We start from the raw sequence: 16,423 nt of genomic DNA, 5'->3' as shown, positions 1-16,423 counted from the left end.
GGACAACAAAAAAAAAAAAAAAAGGTGATGACTCTTTATGATGATAACAACGATGAAACAAATCATGATATAGGATGATAGAGAGAGAGAGAGAAAAAAAATAAGCTTGGGGACAAATCATATCGTATCAAATTAGACATATCAATAAGTTCTAAAAAAGAAACAAAACTCAAATTATATATGATTTCCAATCAAATCAAGCATAAAAAAAAAAAAGAAAAATTCCGTAGGATTGAATTTTAGGGTAACTCTTCAACCATTTCTCTTAGAAGATGTGTTTTTCTTTTTTTTTTAAAAAAAAAAAAAAAAAAAAGAGAAAAAAAAAGAAATGATCTATGGTATTTTAACCAAGCATTTTTCTTTTTCTACTTTACCAGTTTTTAATTATATTCTAAGGATGATCCTTTTTTTTTTTTTTTGCTTTCTTTCTCGTTTTTTTTCTCCGCTTTATTTTTGAATGATCATTCGTTACAAGTGATGTCATGATGGGTCTTTTCTTTTTTTTAAGGAGGAGAGTTTTAAATGATTATTTTTTTTTAAAAAAAAAAAAAAAGACTAGAAAAAGTAATGTAATGCATAATGATTCTTTTTTTTTTTCTTACAAAAGGATGCATTCAAAGAAACAAAAAAAAAAAAAAAACTATTTTAGTGACACTAACAACATTGAAAAGGTGAAATGGCGGAGATGAGAGATGAGCTAACATATGATGAAAGAAACATTTGAAATCCAAAAATAACCAAAGATTCATTAAAGACAAATTTATATAAATAAAACAACTTATAATTCATTGATTATTACATTAAAGTAAAAAATCCATTCTTACTTTTTATTTAGAGAGAAAAAAAAAACAAGTTGATAGAACATTGATTCATTGTGAATTAACCCTTTTGTGTATCCGCTCATTAAGTGTGTAACCCCATATTTTGATTGAACTCACACACACACACACTCTGTCAAAATGTTATTTTTCAAAGTTCTAGTTCCTTTTTTTTTTCTTTTCTTTTTTCTTTTCTTTCTATTCATTTTTTTTTTTGTATTTATTTTCATTTCTAATTTTTTTTATTTATTAATAACGATTCGTTTGAAAAAGAAAGATCTATTTCTCCTTTACGAGGTAAATAAAAAAAACAATATATTTTCCTTTATCCCGCTTACTAATGATCATTCTAATATATATAGAGAGAGAGAAATACGATATTATACAATATGGGGATCAGTCAGAGTGTCGCGCAACGTAAAAACAAAATGATCACAAAACAACTTAAACAGGATGAGAAAAGGATGAATCGGGAAGTGAAAATCTTACTTTTGGGTGCTGGTGATTCAGGGAAATCAACTGTATTGAAACAAATGCGATTGATTCATGCTTCTGGTTTCAATCATCAAGAACGTGAAGGTTTTCGAATGATTATTTTTTCTAATATTGTCAATGCTATGCAAACTTTACTAGAAGCCATGATGATGGCTAAATTGACTTTGGAACATAAGGAAAATTGGGATTATATTCCTCTTTTTCTTGAACAACTTCCTACTATACAGAAACAACAATCTTTTCCTCCTGAATATTTGACACCTTTAAAATCTTTATGGCAAGATAAAGCAATCAAGAAAACTTTCACTTTGGGAAATACTTTTGCTTTGAATGATAATGTACAATAGTAAGTTTTTCAATCATTCAATAATTATATTTATTCATATTTTTTTTTGATAGTTATTATGATCAACTTGATAGACTATTCCAACCTAATTATATACCCACTGATCAAGACATTATTCAATGTCGTATTAAAACCACAGGTAAATTCAAATGAAAATATGAATGAAAACTTATCATCATCCTTATAGGTATTGTGGAAACCACCTTTAATAATCGATCCCTTGTGTACCGTATGTTTGATGTTGGTGGCCAACGAAGTGAAAGAAAAAAATGGTAAGATAAAAATAATTCTTTTTTTTTCAAATATCTTATATTCTCTCTCTTTTTTTTCTTTTTATTATTATTAGGATTCATTGTTTTGAAAATGTTGCCTCTGTATTATTTGTAGTAGCCATTAGTGGTTATGATTGTTGTTTGGCTGAAGATAAAGATTCCGTAAGTAATAATTATATTATCTATAAAAATATAATATTCATCATTTTTTTTTAAATAATAGAACCAGGCAAGTGATTTATGTTATCATTAGTAGCTCTTTTTTTTTTTTTTTTTTTTTGTCTAACTTTTTTTTTTTTTTTTTGTAAAAATATATAAATAGATGTATGAGGCATTGATGTTATTTGATTCTATATGTAATTCACAATGGTTCAAAAATACATCCATGATTTTATTTTTGAACAAAATGGATATATTCAAACGCAAAGTTCTTCGATCATCGATCAATCAATATTTCCCTGATTACAGTGGACCTACTTTAGATTATTTGGCAGGCGCAGATTATTTTCGGCATCGATTTGAGTCCCTCAATCGAAATGACAAGAAACAAATCTATATTCATTTCACCGTGGCCACAGATACAAAGTTATTAGCTCATGTCATGGGTTCAGTATCTGATAGTATTTTACATGAAAACTTACAAACTTTACTATTATAAATCATTATTACCCCCTTTCTCTAATAAACTGTATTCTCTTTCATCTATTTTTCTTTTTTCCAACATGATAAGGATGGTTGTTGGTATAAAACTAAATAACAAAAAACCCGATGATGGAAAGTAAATCAAATATTAGAAAATGATCAGTTCAGATGGAGGATCATCATCATCTTATTTTATTCTTTGACATACTTACTACTCATCATAGCATGATCGACAATTTGAAATTCCGACTAATTTTTGGGTTTTATTAGGGTTGTTTCTTTGTTTTTCTTTTTGTTTCCTCTCTTATTTTTTTTTTTTTTTTTTTATGTATGGTTTTATGAATCGATGGTAGTATCATCATGTCCTATCTGTCATTCTACAAAGATTACATATGAATATGAATCCCAGTCTTATTGTTGCTCAGATTGTGGAGCCTTACTCGAACTTTCTCTTAATCCTGACAACACTATCACCAGCGATGATCTAGATCAAAATGAACCTTCCTCCTCAAGTAACAAATCTCATGGACAATCAACGCAAACAAAAGCAGCATTTAGATATTCCATGCGTGAACCTTTATTCTTACGTATGGTACAGGTAATACATTATTCCCAAATTTTGACAAATCTATTCATCTTTTTTTTTTTTTTTTGTTGTTAAACCACTTAGGCCAAATTCTTACCTTTAGTTCAATCCTTCCAAATCAAGTTCCAGGCAACTGATGAAGAAGCAGCTTATGTTTACGATTTGTGTTTTTCTTACTTGACTCATCCTCGTCATGTGTACTCCCGCAGTAAATTGGAAATTGTGCTTTGTCTTTACTATCTAGTGGTTCTACAGTTCCGTGAAGATCAGTCTCTATTACTGCCTGAATATTGTACTCTTGCCAATGCCAATGTTGACCATTGTTTAAGGATTTATAATGCGATGCGGTCCATTCTTTCGTCCAAGTTTACCTTTATCCCTCGTGAATATGATCCATTACATCAACTCAACCATATTATGAATGACATTTATCCCATCCTTTTGACTTCTACCACTTGCTCATCCACAACACCGCAGCATCGACAGGATGATATTTTAGAAGAAGACACATCACCTTTCTTTCAATTCCGATCGAAAGTACGACCAAAAGGAAAACGAAAACAGACTAACGAAGAATACTTTATGGATAAAAAACGGAAAAAAACATCAACAACGTTGTCACGGACGGAACGAACTACGGTGACGTGGCGCATGCATTTGGAATCCAACAAGTCAAAAGTACGAGAACAAACAAAGCAATTGATGAAAGGAGCCAAACGGAATGGAATGGCAGATGGGAGGAAAGGTCGACCTTTGGCGATTGCTTGTCTTATGGTAGCAATACTCCATCAACTTTATCAACATCATCAACATCAACATACATTACATAGTCCAACAACATTGTCACTTCATATTCTTGTTCGATGGGATTCGGTGGCTTCTTGTCCTGGTATTGGGTGTTCTTTGTTCACATTGAAGCAACGGTTCTACGATTTGTTGGATTGTCTTCATACATTTGGGAAATTACTACCTTGGGTGAAGAAACATGCAACAAAACAAGATCATGGTATTTTACTGTATTTGGACGATATTCTTCCTATTTTTTGCCAGGGACAGGAAGACAACTCGCAGGATTCTCCATCTTTATATACCACTCCTCCTCCATCATCATCAAATATACCCGATGAGACTTGTATTTCAAGTGGATTCACTCTCTTACCTCCTGCATTCCTACGTGCTGAATCATTACGACAAAAACGTCAATTACAATTAGAATGGATAGACCGACATCAAGATGGATTAGATGATAAGGAAGAGGAAACGTCATTAGGAAACGATAGAACGACACATATGGTGGCCGATCTTCTATCAAGTCAACAATGGGATAGGGAAGCAATCATCTCCATGAAAAATAACGAACTTGTATTACACACCTATCGACTTGGCTTACAGACTCGAGCTAGATTGGATTTGGATAGACAACCATTGGATGAAGATGATTTATCCAAAGAAGAAGAAGAGGCTTATTTATTAGATTAAGTTTAGTGATTATTTATATAATAAAAATACATCTTTACTTCTTTAGTACAAATCTGGCTTTTGACGGAAATTGAATGTGCCTCCCCACACACACATGGATCGTTTTTTAATTTTTTTCATTTTTCTCTTTCTTCCTCCTTATGTACACCATTATTTTTTAATACCCCATTTTTTTACTTTATATACGTAACAAGTTAATTTACCTTTTATTTTTTTCTATCTCTCTTTCTAATCTACATATATATATATATCTCTTACTTTTTTTTTTTTTTTTTACTATGAAACCCACTCGAGACTCGTATTTTCACCATCATAGACGACAAAGCAGTAGTAGTAGTAGTAATAATAATAATAATATTCATCACCTTCCTCCATCACCGTCTGTTATACCAACAACCACGGCAATAAAAGGCAACAAGTTACGAGGGATCCATATCAACATTAGTTCAGATCCTTTCCAACATCGGATCCCAGCATTATATCAACTATGGCAAGACAGTCCATGGAAACAATACACAAGCAAGCTGCGACGAAAATACAGTGCAAAAATGGTGATACTTGGATTGGTAGTTCTAGTGTTTATCTGTATCATCTTATTACGTCATGTTGGCTTTTTTAGTGGCAAGAAATACCAAGACTGGGAACGGCATGACCATCGACATGGTTTTGATGAACATGCTGATGATTATTTAGATGAAGTAGATCTTTTAGAACATATGGTACCTGAAGCTGGGAAGGGACTGACGGCCTTGATCATTGTACTACCACAAAATAACAACAATGATTTGAAGGATGTATTATCTTCTTTATGTGATTATGATATGTTTGGTCAGGTGCTTATTTGGAATAATGACCCTCAACAGCAACAACAAGTGGATCTTTTACAACGACAATGTAACAAAATCACCATCCATCATTCTCCTATAGATTTAAAATCAACTGCTCGATATATGGCTTGTACAATGGCGAAAACACCTTATTGTTATTTCCAAGGCAACCATAATAAAACTCATTTACGTGCTATTTATGCCAACTTTTTACGTTCACCTAGTTTGATCCATGGGGAATCAACGACACTTGATCATTATACGGCTAGTCAATGGACGCATTGTTTTTGGTATGAGCCGGTTGGATTGAACGCATGTTATCTTTCTCCCATGGGGATGTTTGTGACCAAGGACATGGCAGCGACATTTTTACATCAAATGGAACTTGATCCGGTGGATCCTGAGTATGCAGATATGTATTTTACATTGTGGATGAATCAAGGTGGGTCTTATTTATTACAAGGCAACAACGACGAAGAAGAAGAGGAGAGTCAACGATTGACGACACAGGAAATGGATCATCTTCAGCATGGACTACGCACACTTTATAATAGCTTGAAACATCGGAATGGGATTTTTACTGAACAACAACAACAAGACGAGGGACGTGTACGAGAAGAATTGGAAGCAAGGAATGCAAAGGCGGTATGTGCTGATGGACGATGTTTGTTCCTGACAAATGTACAATCACTTCCTTCACTTGATCTCTTTTCTCATCAACCTATGACAATGCATGTTCAAGATGCGATTCGGTTACATCAAGATTATTATTCTGGTCAAGGATCCTTATTAGCAAATCATACGTATCTCTATGCAGTGGATGGAAGGGATGATACAGCTTGGATGTCACCTGAATGTAAGTTTTTTCTTTTTTTTTTCTATTTTATATCTAATCTTTTTTTTTTTTTTTTTTTTTTTTTTTTTTTGGTATAGATATTCAAAAAGGAGATTCGATTGGATTGGATTTATTGATCCCAGTAAGGATTCCTTTACGATATCGAATACTTGTAGATCATCCTTATAGTTATCATCGAGCCATTCAATTGGAAATGTCCTTTGATGGTTCGTTATGGATGACCATTCGACCTCCTCAAATGACGTGTTTTTCCTTGGATCAACGTAACATTGGCTCATTATTGGAATGCAAGTTTACTATCTCTGAAACAGGTTATCGATTCATTCGATTGGTGGCTCGGCATGATCTGGATTATCGATTTATGGTATATGATCTTTCTTTCAGTGCAAGAGTCAAACGTGACAAAAATGGTCAGTTTTTGGAAAATGCTGCTGATGATAGAATGGCGTTTGTAGAAGATTAATATGATTAGATTTTTTTTATGTACATATCAATAAAGACACACCCAAAGGAAAAAGCAAACTTTTTTTTATTTTATTTTATTTTGAATCACATGTTGACTAATAGAAGGGGGGGAGGATTTTCAATAAGGATTTTGATGTTCCTACATTTGGATGGATATAAAAACACATATTTATTTCAAAAAAAAAAAATACTAACTAATAGAAGATCATTTTTCTTTTTTAAATTGGACTTCAATGTTGGTGATACCAACAGGTTCTCCAGCCGTTTCATCATAATCCGCCCATTCACCTTCCAATAAATCAATATCATCAAATCGAGTATCAGTTTCAGTACCCTTAGCCAACCATGTATCCTAGCAATGAAAAAAAAAATGAGTTGATAAAAGAACATATCTATAAGAGTTATTTTTACCCTTGGAGCAAAATCCACCAATTCTAAACCACGGACATCGAATACCGCCAACTTTTGGAATTTACCACTGTCAGTATAACTGGTTACTTTACTACTAGGATCGAATTCTATTCACCATAAAAAAAATAGGAAGTACAAGTGAGCGAAATAATCAATCGTATGGATATATATATGCTTACGAGCAGTGGATTCCCGTTTACAAAACTTGCATCGCATCACAAGATTGGCTTGACCACGAGAATTGCTCATATCATATTCGTCCTACACAATATATATATATATATATATATATATTAAAAACAAATGAAAAAAAAAATAAAACTTGGATGGGATATTGTCTTTCTACCTGTCTATTAAATGAGATCCAGTTTTCATCCACTTCGTGACAGCTTCCACATTCAATCTAGTCATAAAAAAAAAAGATAATAAAACAAAAAAGAGAGAGAATATAAATAAAGTTTTTCATATATGTCCAAAAAAAAAAAAATAGTAACCTTGAAATGCCATTCGTAATCTTCAGCAGGGACAAGATCTGTCACGTTTTCAAGATCTGCCTTAAAGTAGAGTGCCAATTTCTAATAATAAATAGAACGAGAAGGAATAGATATTTATTTATTGAACAGTAGTTAAAAGACAAAAGGAGAGAAAGTAGATCATATTACCATACTGTGTGTTGGTTTGTGGAGAGAAAAGAACAAGAAAGAAAAAGAGAAAAAAAAAATAGAGTTGTCCAAAAAAAAAAAAAAAAAAAAAAAAAAGCGTAGCCTCTATTCGACTTCCGCCAGCTTTTTCGATATTCAACTTCGGATTATTAGAATGATTTGGATGATGTATGAGAGAATAGATAATATATCTGGCGATAGACATTGAGTCCATCAATAAAATTATCAACTGTCTGCATCATTAGCTTTCTCATTATCCTCTTGTTTGACTATATACGATTTTCCATTATTTTTATTTTTATTTCATTTCATACTATATGTTCATCTGGACAATCTTTTGGCTGTGTTTTTTTTCAAAAAAATAAAAATAACAAAAAAAAAACTATATTCTACTCGTGGAAGAGGCAGCAGATTTGGGTTGAGGAGCATGTAAGGATTGAGGGGCCCACATATGACTGACGACGTAATCCAAGAGAGAAGCGGTATGAGCCAAGAGATCAGGAGATTGAGCGAGTTTTTCATCGATGGCTTCTTGACATACAGCGGTAGCAACAATGGCAGAGACCTGGCGGATACGAGGAAGAGATGGGTAAAGATAACCAGCGTTGATTTCATCAGGGGTTAATGAATCAGCGAGGGCTTTGGAAGCAGCAAAGATCATGCGATCGCTAATATAGGATGGTTTGGCTAGTACAGCCCCCAAACCCAAACCAGGGAAGATGTACATATTGTTGCCTTGACCAGGGACATGCTTTTTACCATTGGGTTCAACATAGGTAGGGAAAGCGGTACCTGAGGCAAAGATGACACGATGCTGTGTGGCCTGCATGGCTTGTTCAAAAGTACATTCAGCTTGAGTGGCAGGATTCGATAAAGGGAACACAATGGGTTGTTCGTTGAGTTCGGCTATACGTGTAAGCACTTGAGAGGAAAATGCCCCAGGGATGGAGGAGAGACCGATCAAGATGGTGGGTTTGACATAATTGACAATATCCAATAATGCTTTGTATTGTTGACCATGATTATCATCCCGAGCATAATAAATCTTATGTTGTGCCAATGTATCACCACGATCCAAAGTGATTAGACCCTTGATTTAATAAAAAAAAAAAAAAAAGTCAGTGATATGTTTCTTTTTTTTTCTTAAACGTTTACCTTACTATCAACAATCCAAAAGATGTTTTTAGCTTGTTCTTCAGTCAATCCATGTTCTATTTGGAAATAATGTTGAATTTGATTGGCCACTCCAATGGCAGCCGATCCAGCACCATAAAATACAACACGATGATCCTGAGGAGCAACACCTGATTCTTTTTGTACTTTTCGAATGGCGTTGATGACACCGGAAAGAATCACTGCACCAGTACCTTGGATATCATCATTGAAACAGAGCATCTTCTTTTGATATTTTTCCAAAAGGCCGAATGCATGTTCACTAGACCAATCTTCAAATTGAATCAAGATATTGGGATAGACACTATGAATGGATTGAATCACTTTGTCCACTATTTCATAAAACTAATATATATATAAAAAAAAAAAGAATAATCATCAGTGACTTGGATACATCTTTTCTTCTTTACCTGTTGATCATTGGGTCGATGTTGACGTAGACCAAGATAAAACTCATCCTCCAAAAATTTAGTGTTGTTTGTACCTAGATCCAAGATAATGGGCAATGTTTTTCGAGGATCGATCCCTGCACCAGCCACGTATAGTTGAAGTTTACCGATAGGGATTCCAATGCCATTGACACCAAGGTCACCCAAGCCAAGAATACGTGAACCATCAGAAATGACGGCAATTTCAGGTTGGAAGGTTTCATTTGGAAAAGGTTGATATTGTTGAATCATGGTGATCAAATCAGAAGATGTGTTATCTGTCAAGTACAATCCATCCGATACACCAGGACCAGCAAGGAAAGGATAGATATTGGAGTACTCTAAACAAGCTGTACCCACTGTAGGAGTATAAATCACAGGCGCCAATTCCTTTTTTTTTTTTATAAAGATGATGATGGACATTTCCATAAAGAGTATGTTGTACCAGGGTTATCAATAATAATAATAATTAAAAAAAAAAAAAAACGATCAGTTATCATCCTAGTTGATCATCAACATCCTTTCAACAAATAACCGCATGAAATCATGTGAAGAATTTTTTTTTTACCTCTAACTCTTCAATCACTATCTTATAAAATAAATGAGTATTGGTAGTTCTCATTTGTGCCATAAAGATATATTTTTCAAGTAAAGTATGTTTTGAACGAAGTTGATGTAAAGCGCGTTTCTTTTGAATATCCAAGGTTTCCACACGAACAGGACTGAGACCATTTAATCCTAGTTGTGATCTTTTGGCAGCATCCATCACAGTCCCTATCATTGTACATCAATACCCAAAAAAAAAGAGAGATGTTTAACTTTTTTTTTCTATTATTATTATTATTCGACTTACCTTGGTTATAGTAACTTGATCGTACCAAGAGACGACCATGATCTTCTTTCAAGAGAGCAGTATGTGATGATGTAATATCAATAGGATTTGTTACAGATACTTGATCAATATGTTCAACCACAGGAGCCATTTTTTTTAATAATATAAAGAAAAGATTGCGAATAAAAAAAAGGAAGAAAAAGATGATTTTTCTTTTTTGAAAAAAAAAAAAGAGGAAAAACGAAAAAAAAAGGATGAACGATATTTATAATGATAAAAATCAAACCAACGTCGAACAAGGATAGAACTTACTACTTTGCTCCTGCATCATCATGAATATTTTATAATAGAATGGACGAATCGGTTCATTCAGTTCCCATTTTCACGCGCTTCTCAGCATGACAGGAACTAATCCGGCCTTCTGATTGGTCGATCCAATAGTGAATCATTCTTCCTCCATCCGTTTATTTTGACTTTCAATACTCTCACCTTGAGTTTGATGGACCTTAACACGTGGCGTGCTTCCGATTTCCCTCTCTCTCTTTTTTTTTTTTCTTTGTCTAACGATCATCCATTGTCTCCAGTGGGAAGGAGATATATGCATAGAAACATCTTTGAACTCTGTGCATAAAAAAAAAAGATGGTCAAAGGCCTGGTTCCCTTACAATAGATTACAGGTACAATAAATGTGTTAGATATGATCATTCAACAATAGATGAATGTATCTCATTTTGTGAATAAGATAACATAATACTAACATTCTTTTTTTTTTGTAAATACATCAAGGTATAGAATGGATGTTTTTTTTTATTATTGATATCAAAGGGGAGGCATATTTATAAAAGGAAAGGGTATCGCTAAATCAACAATTCACAACAATAAACAACTAAGGGGGGAGAGTGAAGATCTACAAACACACATATACAAAACTAATCTATCGACGATGATGATGATGATGATATAATAAAGATCTTGGAGCAATTGATGATGAATTGGAAGGTGTAGTAGTGACGGCCAAAGAGGATGATGATGAACGTGCCCAGAGAGGAGGAGGATCAATGACTTCATAATAATCGCTTGTATACCCTTCTTCTTCTTCTTCTTCTTCTTCGTGTGAATTGTCCATCTCTTCTTCGTAGTGATCGTCACTGTTGTCAATATCAATAAGTGGCGCATTTGTTGTTTGTTGATTCATTCTTAAATTAGAAATCGGAGAAGGCAAAGAGGATAGAACAGGTGGAGGTGGTGGTCGATCCATAATTGAAGACACAGGACATCGACTAATAAAAAAAAAAAATAATCATTATTTTTCAAAAAGGGAGCTATTGGATTTCTTACCATATTGGACAGGTAGCATTAATAAATAACCATTGACGAAGACAGGAACCATGATATTCATGTTGACAAGGCATTTGTAATATTTCAGTATTGATTCCAAAGGCTTCTTGGCATATAATACATTCTACTTTGACAGCTGTAACGTGCTGATGAGAAAAAGATTTTTTTTTTTTTTTTGCTTACCAGAGTCACCCTTCACAAGTGTTTTTTTCAATAGTTGATTAATGCACCGTTCTATATCTTCATTATTGGAAGGTTGCGGTCTATATAATAAAAATTTTCAAATCATTCCTTCTTCTTTTTACTATTGACTTACGTTTCCATTGGGTCACTAAAAATATCCATGAGATTTTCCATAAACCCTTGATGATAGTCATAGTGATTATCCTCCATTTCATTATCAGATTCTGAGTATCCTTGATAGATCATACTAATTTTTTTTTTTTAAAAAAAAGGAGATGAGACATTGTATTTGACGTATATCAACTTACTCTAGTAATCGTTCAATCCGGAAAAAGGGTGGCATAAATAGACGACTGTTGGAGGAGGATGTGGAAGACAAAGAACGATGTTGTGCTGTAGGTTGTGTAGTGTTATCATTGGTTGTGGACGAAGCGTTCGACCTTGTAGGTCGATGTATGCCAGACAGTAAGAATTCGTAAGCGTAAGCATCCAAATCATCATCTTCTACTTGATCTTCTTCTTCTTCACTGGCTATCCAAGCATCTACCCACCGTCGTTCTCCATAAACACCAAGACTACTATGATCACTATTGCTACTTTCACTAGAGATGTAAGTAATCCCAGTATCATCATCATTGTTGGTGTTGGCATTGATCATCCGTCTACTCGTCGTCAAGTGTGATGGTTGATTGGTTGTTGATATTGTTTCATAGTATGTACCATCATCTTCATCATCACTATCATCGTGTTGCGGTTGCTGATTATCCTCTTCATCACTTGATATCCATATAGCTGTACCATCAATATTGTTACCATCATCATCGTCACCTCCTTCTTCTGCTGGATACCATAAAGTTGTATCTCGTTCATCTTGTTCAGGTCGATCGAAATGATTTTCTTCTTCTTCTTCATTTTGTTGCTGTTGTGATGACCGCTCCATAGCTGAGATAGATAAATACCGTGACAATACAAGATCAACTATGCTACTACTACTACTACGGGTTCTACGTCGATATTGTTGAGTAAAATTCCAAGTATCATGCCAATTTTCCTCTTCTTCCTCTTCTTCTTCTTCTTCCTCCTCGTTCTCTTCTTCTCCCTCTTCTTCTTCTTCTTCTTCTTCTTCTTCTTCCTCTTGCTGGCTGTCATCATTGTCATCATTGCCGTTGATATTTATTGTAGGTTGAGATAGAGTAAGGTTGACTTCCGATGGGTGAGGTTCGTCTGGCCAAGATAAATAACCAAAACTAGACATGACACGTTGTGGTGATGATGTACAAAGAGAGGAAATCTATATAAAATGAAATGATATTTAGTATTCATAAAGACGTTATTTCATCCTATTATACCTCTTCTACAAACTGAGTATGACAATGAGGACAAGTAGGTTCAGTTAGATATAAAGAAAGTCGAATGGGTATTTTACAATAATGACAATAATAACGTATAGTCATTATACTTTTTTGATAAAAAAAAAAGTATAAAATAAACCAAAAAAAAAAAAAAAAAAATAAGCAGTAAGAAAGCAGAAAAAAAAAAGGGGCGGACGAAGGGAAATGAGTGAACGTCATAGATATATATATATATATATATATATATATATATATATAAATTGAATTTTAAAGCAAAATATGCTCACGTGGGTTTACCAATTACCACGTCCATTCACCTAAAGTTGAATACACGTCGTAATAAGTGACTCAATGTCTAAAACATATGGAGAATGCTTCTAATGATTACTTTTTTTCAAGACTTAAAATCTTAAAAATCAGACTTAAAAATTATAATATAATAAAAAGACAAAAAAAAAGTCTAATACTTTAAATTATTAAAAATCATGAACTAATATCAAAAATATTATTAATTATTATAGATAATCATGCAGGTTTCTTGCATTCATCCATCATTATTATTATAATAATATATCATGAAGTTTTAGATTTTCTTTGCATAAAATACCCTTTTATTCTTTTCTCCTTGTTTATGAATAAAAACTTTCAAATTAGATGTTGTCTCATAGTTCTCCTTGAAGACATGTTTTATCATTCTGAACCCATTCACTGTCGGTATTTGAAAATCAACATAAACTGAAAAACCATACCAGTCCCACAAAAATCACGGGTATTTAGATCCCGCTACGTGTACCTAAAAAAATAAAATAAAAAAAAAAATGAAAAATGTCATATTTCTTTTTTCTCTTTCTTTTTCTCTTTCTCTCCATTTTCATATTTCTTTTCCTTTTTTATATCTCTTTCTCTTACTTTCCTCCATTGCAAACGACTCACCATTAGTAAGTATGTCTAACATTTATTAACTGATGCTTTCTTCTCCTTTCCTCTTTTTTATCATTAGACAAGTATATCAAAATAAACTTTAGGTAACAAGGTTACTTTTTTTTTATTTTTTTTTTATATAAAGTGAAAACAATGCAGCTGATACTTTCTTTTTTACATATTATAGTAATTACTCAATCTATTCAACTTCTACTTATTCTGCATTAGACAAGGCAATATCAAGATAAACTTTAGGTAACAAGGTTACTCTTTTTTTTTATTTTTTTTTTTTATAAAGTGAAAACAATGCAACTGATACTTTTCTATTTTATAGAAATCAACGAAGCGTTGGATATGGATGGATTATGCATATTAGATAGCTTGGAATAACGACAGTAGTGATGGTAGTGATGATTTTTTGTATGAATTGAATAAAACTGAATGGATGAGTGGATGATAGAAGGAATGGATACATAACGAGAAGGGATTTGTAACATACAAAAGGCTTCTGCACCTCTTTAAACTGCTTCATCATGCTAATATTAGATTTTTATACATATCCAAGTTGGACGATTTTTCAAATGTGATATGCCTGGTGTGACTGATCTGAATTTCGGGAGCTGGCGACACACTGAATTTTTATTTGAGACTCTTTCCTTCTTTTTCCTTTCTCCCTTTTCTTCTTTCCTTTCTTATACATTAGATCTTAACAATTGGTAGTTATTAGTATATATATCCCTTTAATATATTTACCCCTTTATTATTATTATATTTACCTTCCTTATCACTATATAGAAACATTAGTATAAATATCAAGCTACTTATCAATAAAACGATTCTTATCTTGTCAATATACTCTTCTTTTTTTTCACTGTTATTATAACAACTATATACACTTTTTATTTACTTACAATATGGATATATCTGCTTTTATTCAATGCTCTGGTTGCGGCTCGTACAGGCACAGACAAGACTACGTTGGTAGAACTCAAACATACAACACCTGTACCTGCTGCCGATATAGACAGACTCCTCCTCGCCTTGCGCCTTCTATGGACTCGATGATATCCATGGATAGCTTGGATATACATTATGCTACAGAGCACATTAGCAATAACGGACCAGTAAAGTTCGATTGGGATATTGCAATGAGTGAAGAAGTTATAGAAAATTATACGGATGATCAGATCATTGAGGAGGTGATACATCGGTTTGAAGAAATTTCAGGGTATCATTTTGCTTTAAAGAAGACTGGTGATCCTGTCCTGCGGCAATCCATTTCTTTTCACGCATACTGTGTCCAAGACCAGACAATACAACGGCAATTACCAGAAGAACTCCAACAGCGTTTAACCTGCCGGATGAACACATATAACTGCAAAGGGAAAGTTACTGGATTTTTCGATAGGGAGCAGTTATGGGTTCATGTGACGTACAATCATCGTCTTCAGCATCAGTGCTCTGTTTTTACTGAAAGAAACGAGACACCGTTGGCAATTAGGGAATACATCGAACGACATGCTCTCAACTTGGATTCTGCCCATCTTTTCCGGAACATACGTCAAGAGTTTGGTGGAGCGCTATGATAACGCAGGCTCAAGTCTACAAGTGGTATCATCATTATCTTCGACAGCATTATGAACATCACGATGATCAATTTATTTCCGCTCGTATTTTGATCCAGCAAAACAACAACAACGGCTTTGAAGAGGTAGCTAAAAAGAAAGGATATATTTTATATATGATTTACCTTTTATATTGGTGAATAATCTTTTTTTTTTATTTTCTTACCTTTTATATTGGTGAATAATCTTTTTTTTTTATTTTCTTACCTTTTATATTGGTGAATAATCTTTTTTTTTTTTTTATTTTCAAGTTGTTTTGGGCTATTGAAAATAACTGGCAAGGTTTTAGTTTCAAGACACAGTTCTTTAACATTTGTGCCAATTCATCCCGATACGTTACCGAATATCATATTGACTCCACTTTCAAGACGAATCGTAATGATTGTGAACTATTTGCGGTGATTGCAAACATCAACGGCGCTGGATTTCCTATCGCATACATGCTTTGCAAGCATATACGTAATGATGATGATGAAACCGACGTTAATGATGATCATCATGGATGGAAGGTTGCTACCCTGAAGAAATTCCTGGAAGTAATCCGCGATAATGGTATCCAACCAGTTTTTATGTTTTGTGATAAAGATAGTGCGGAAATTGCAGCAATCAGTGAAACATGGAGTGAAAGGAAGGTTCAGCTTTGTCTTTGGCACATTAGTCGAGCAGTAGAGCAATTTTTATCAAGACCACAGAGAACAGTTCTTCCACCAGT

At 33.5% G+C, this 16,423-nt stretch overlaps 8 protein-coding genes across 8 annotated transcripts; 4 read left to right on the top strand and 4 right to left on the bottom strand.

Moving 5' to 3' along the window:
- Positions 1-1,024: 1,024 nt before the first annotated feature.
- BX664DRAFT_295712 (guanine nucleotide binding protein, alpha subunit) lies at positions 1,025-2,589 on the top strand (the record flags this gene model as incomplete). The annotated part of the gene is made up of 6 exons (XM_051542167.1): positions 1,025-1,115; positions 1,181-1,659; positions 1,713-1,798; positions 1,847-1,931; positions 2,006-2,093; positions 2,254-2,589. The coding sequence occupies exons 2-6, from the start codon at positions 1,208-1,210 to the stop codon at positions 2,587-2,589; spliced, it is 1,047 nt and encodes a 348-aa protein (XP_051402255.1). The 5' UTR covers positions 1,025-1,115; positions 1,181-1,207.
- A 298-nt stretch (positions 2,590-2,887) lies between these two features.
- BX664DRAFT_114494 (uncharacterized protein) lies at positions 2,888-4,644 on the top strand. The gene is made up of 2 exons (XM_051539732.1): positions 2,888-3,171; positions 3,244-4,644. The coding sequence occupies exons 1-2, from the start codon at positions 2,920-2,922 to the stop codon at positions 4,636-4,638; spliced, it is 1,647 nt and encodes a 548-aa protein (XP_051402254.1). The 5' UTR covers positions 2,888-2,919; the 3' UTR covers positions 4,639-4,644.
- Positions 4,645-4,913: 269 nt separating this feature from the next.
- On the top strand, positions 4,914-6,844 carry BX664DRAFT_358190 (uncharacterized protein; the record flags this gene model as incomplete). The annotated part of the gene is made up of 2 exons (XM_051548015.1): positions 4,914-6,321; positions 6,399-6,844. The coding sequence occupies 2 exons, from the start codon at positions 4,917-4,919 to the stop codon at positions 6,782-6,784; spliced, it is 1,791 nt and encodes a 596-aa protein (XP_051402253.1). The 3' UTR covers positions 6,785-6,844.
- Positions 6,845-6,991: 147 nt separating this feature from the next.
- BX664DRAFT_295708 (uncharacterized protein) lies at positions 6,992-7,929 on the bottom strand (the record flags this gene model as incomplete). Its single annotated transcript, XM_051542166.1, has 6 exons — positions 7,860-7,929; positions 7,692-7,772; positions 7,544-7,600; positions 7,377-7,458; positions 7,198-7,304; positions 6,992-7,138 (listed from the first exon to the last, which is right to left on the bottom strand). The coding sequence occupies exons 1-6, from the start codon at positions 7,860-7,862 to the stop codon at positions 6,992-6,994; spliced, it is 477 nt and encodes a 158-aa protein (XP_051402252.1). The 5' UTR covers positions 7,863-7,929.
- A 312-nt stretch (positions 7,930-8,241) lies between these two features.
- On the bottom strand, positions 8,242-10,226 carry BX664DRAFT_260994 (uncharacterized protein; the record flags this gene model as incomplete). Its single annotated transcript, XM_051540653.1, has 4 exons — positions 8,242-8,949; positions 9,015-9,377; positions 9,443-9,850; positions 10,029-10,226. The coding sequence occupies 4 exons, from the start codon at positions 10,224-10,226 to the stop codon at positions 8,242-8,244; spliced, it is 1,677 nt and encodes a 558-aa protein (XP_051402251.1).
- An 830-nt stretch (positions 10,227-11,056) lies between these two features.
- On the bottom strand, positions 11,057-13,315 carry BX664DRAFT_330610 (uncharacterized protein). The gene is made up of 6 exons (XM_051544999.1): positions 13,163-13,315; positions 12,122-13,104; positions 11,947-12,060; positions 11,814-11,893; positions 11,631-11,766; positions 11,057-11,572 (listed from the first exon to the last, which is right to left on the bottom strand). The coding sequence occupies exons 1-6, from the start codon at positions 13,265-13,267 to the stop codon at positions 11,227-11,229; spliced, it is 1,764 nt and encodes a 587-aa protein (XP_051402250.1). The 5' UTR covers positions 13,268-13,315; the 3' UTR covers positions 11,057-11,226.
- Positions 13,316-14,181: 866 nt separating this feature from the next.
- Positions 14,182-15,035, bottom strand: BX664DRAFT_330605 (uncharacterized protein). Its single transcript, XM_051544998.1, has one exon. It carries the CDS (start codon positions 14,619-14,621, stop codon positions 14,424-14,426), a length of 198 nt encoding a protein of 65 aa, XP_051402249.1. The 5' UTR covers positions 14,622-15,035; the 3' UTR covers positions 14,182-14,423.
- Positions 14,874-15,856, top strand: BX664DRAFT_114430 (uncharacterized protein). The gene has a single exon (XM_051539731.1). The coding sequence runs from the start codon at positions 15,001-15,003 to the stop codon at positions 15,670-15,672; it is 672 nt and encodes a 223-aa protein (XP_051402248.1). The 5' UTR covers positions 14,874-15,000; the 3' UTR covers positions 15,673-15,856.
- Positions 15,857-16,423: the final 567 nt, after the last annotated feature.

This window comes from Halteromyces radiatus (genome assembly GCF_025201355.1).
Source record: "Halteromyces radiatus strain CBS 162.75 chromosome Unknown BX664scaffold_3, whole genome shotgun sequence".
Taxonomy (NCBI): Eukaryota; Fungi; Mucoromycota; class Mucoromycetes; order Mucorales; family Cunninghamellaceae; genus Halteromyces; species Halteromyces radiatus.
The sequence above is the reverse complement of the archived record's forward strand: the minus strand, read 5'-3'. Positions and strand labels throughout refer to the sequence as shown.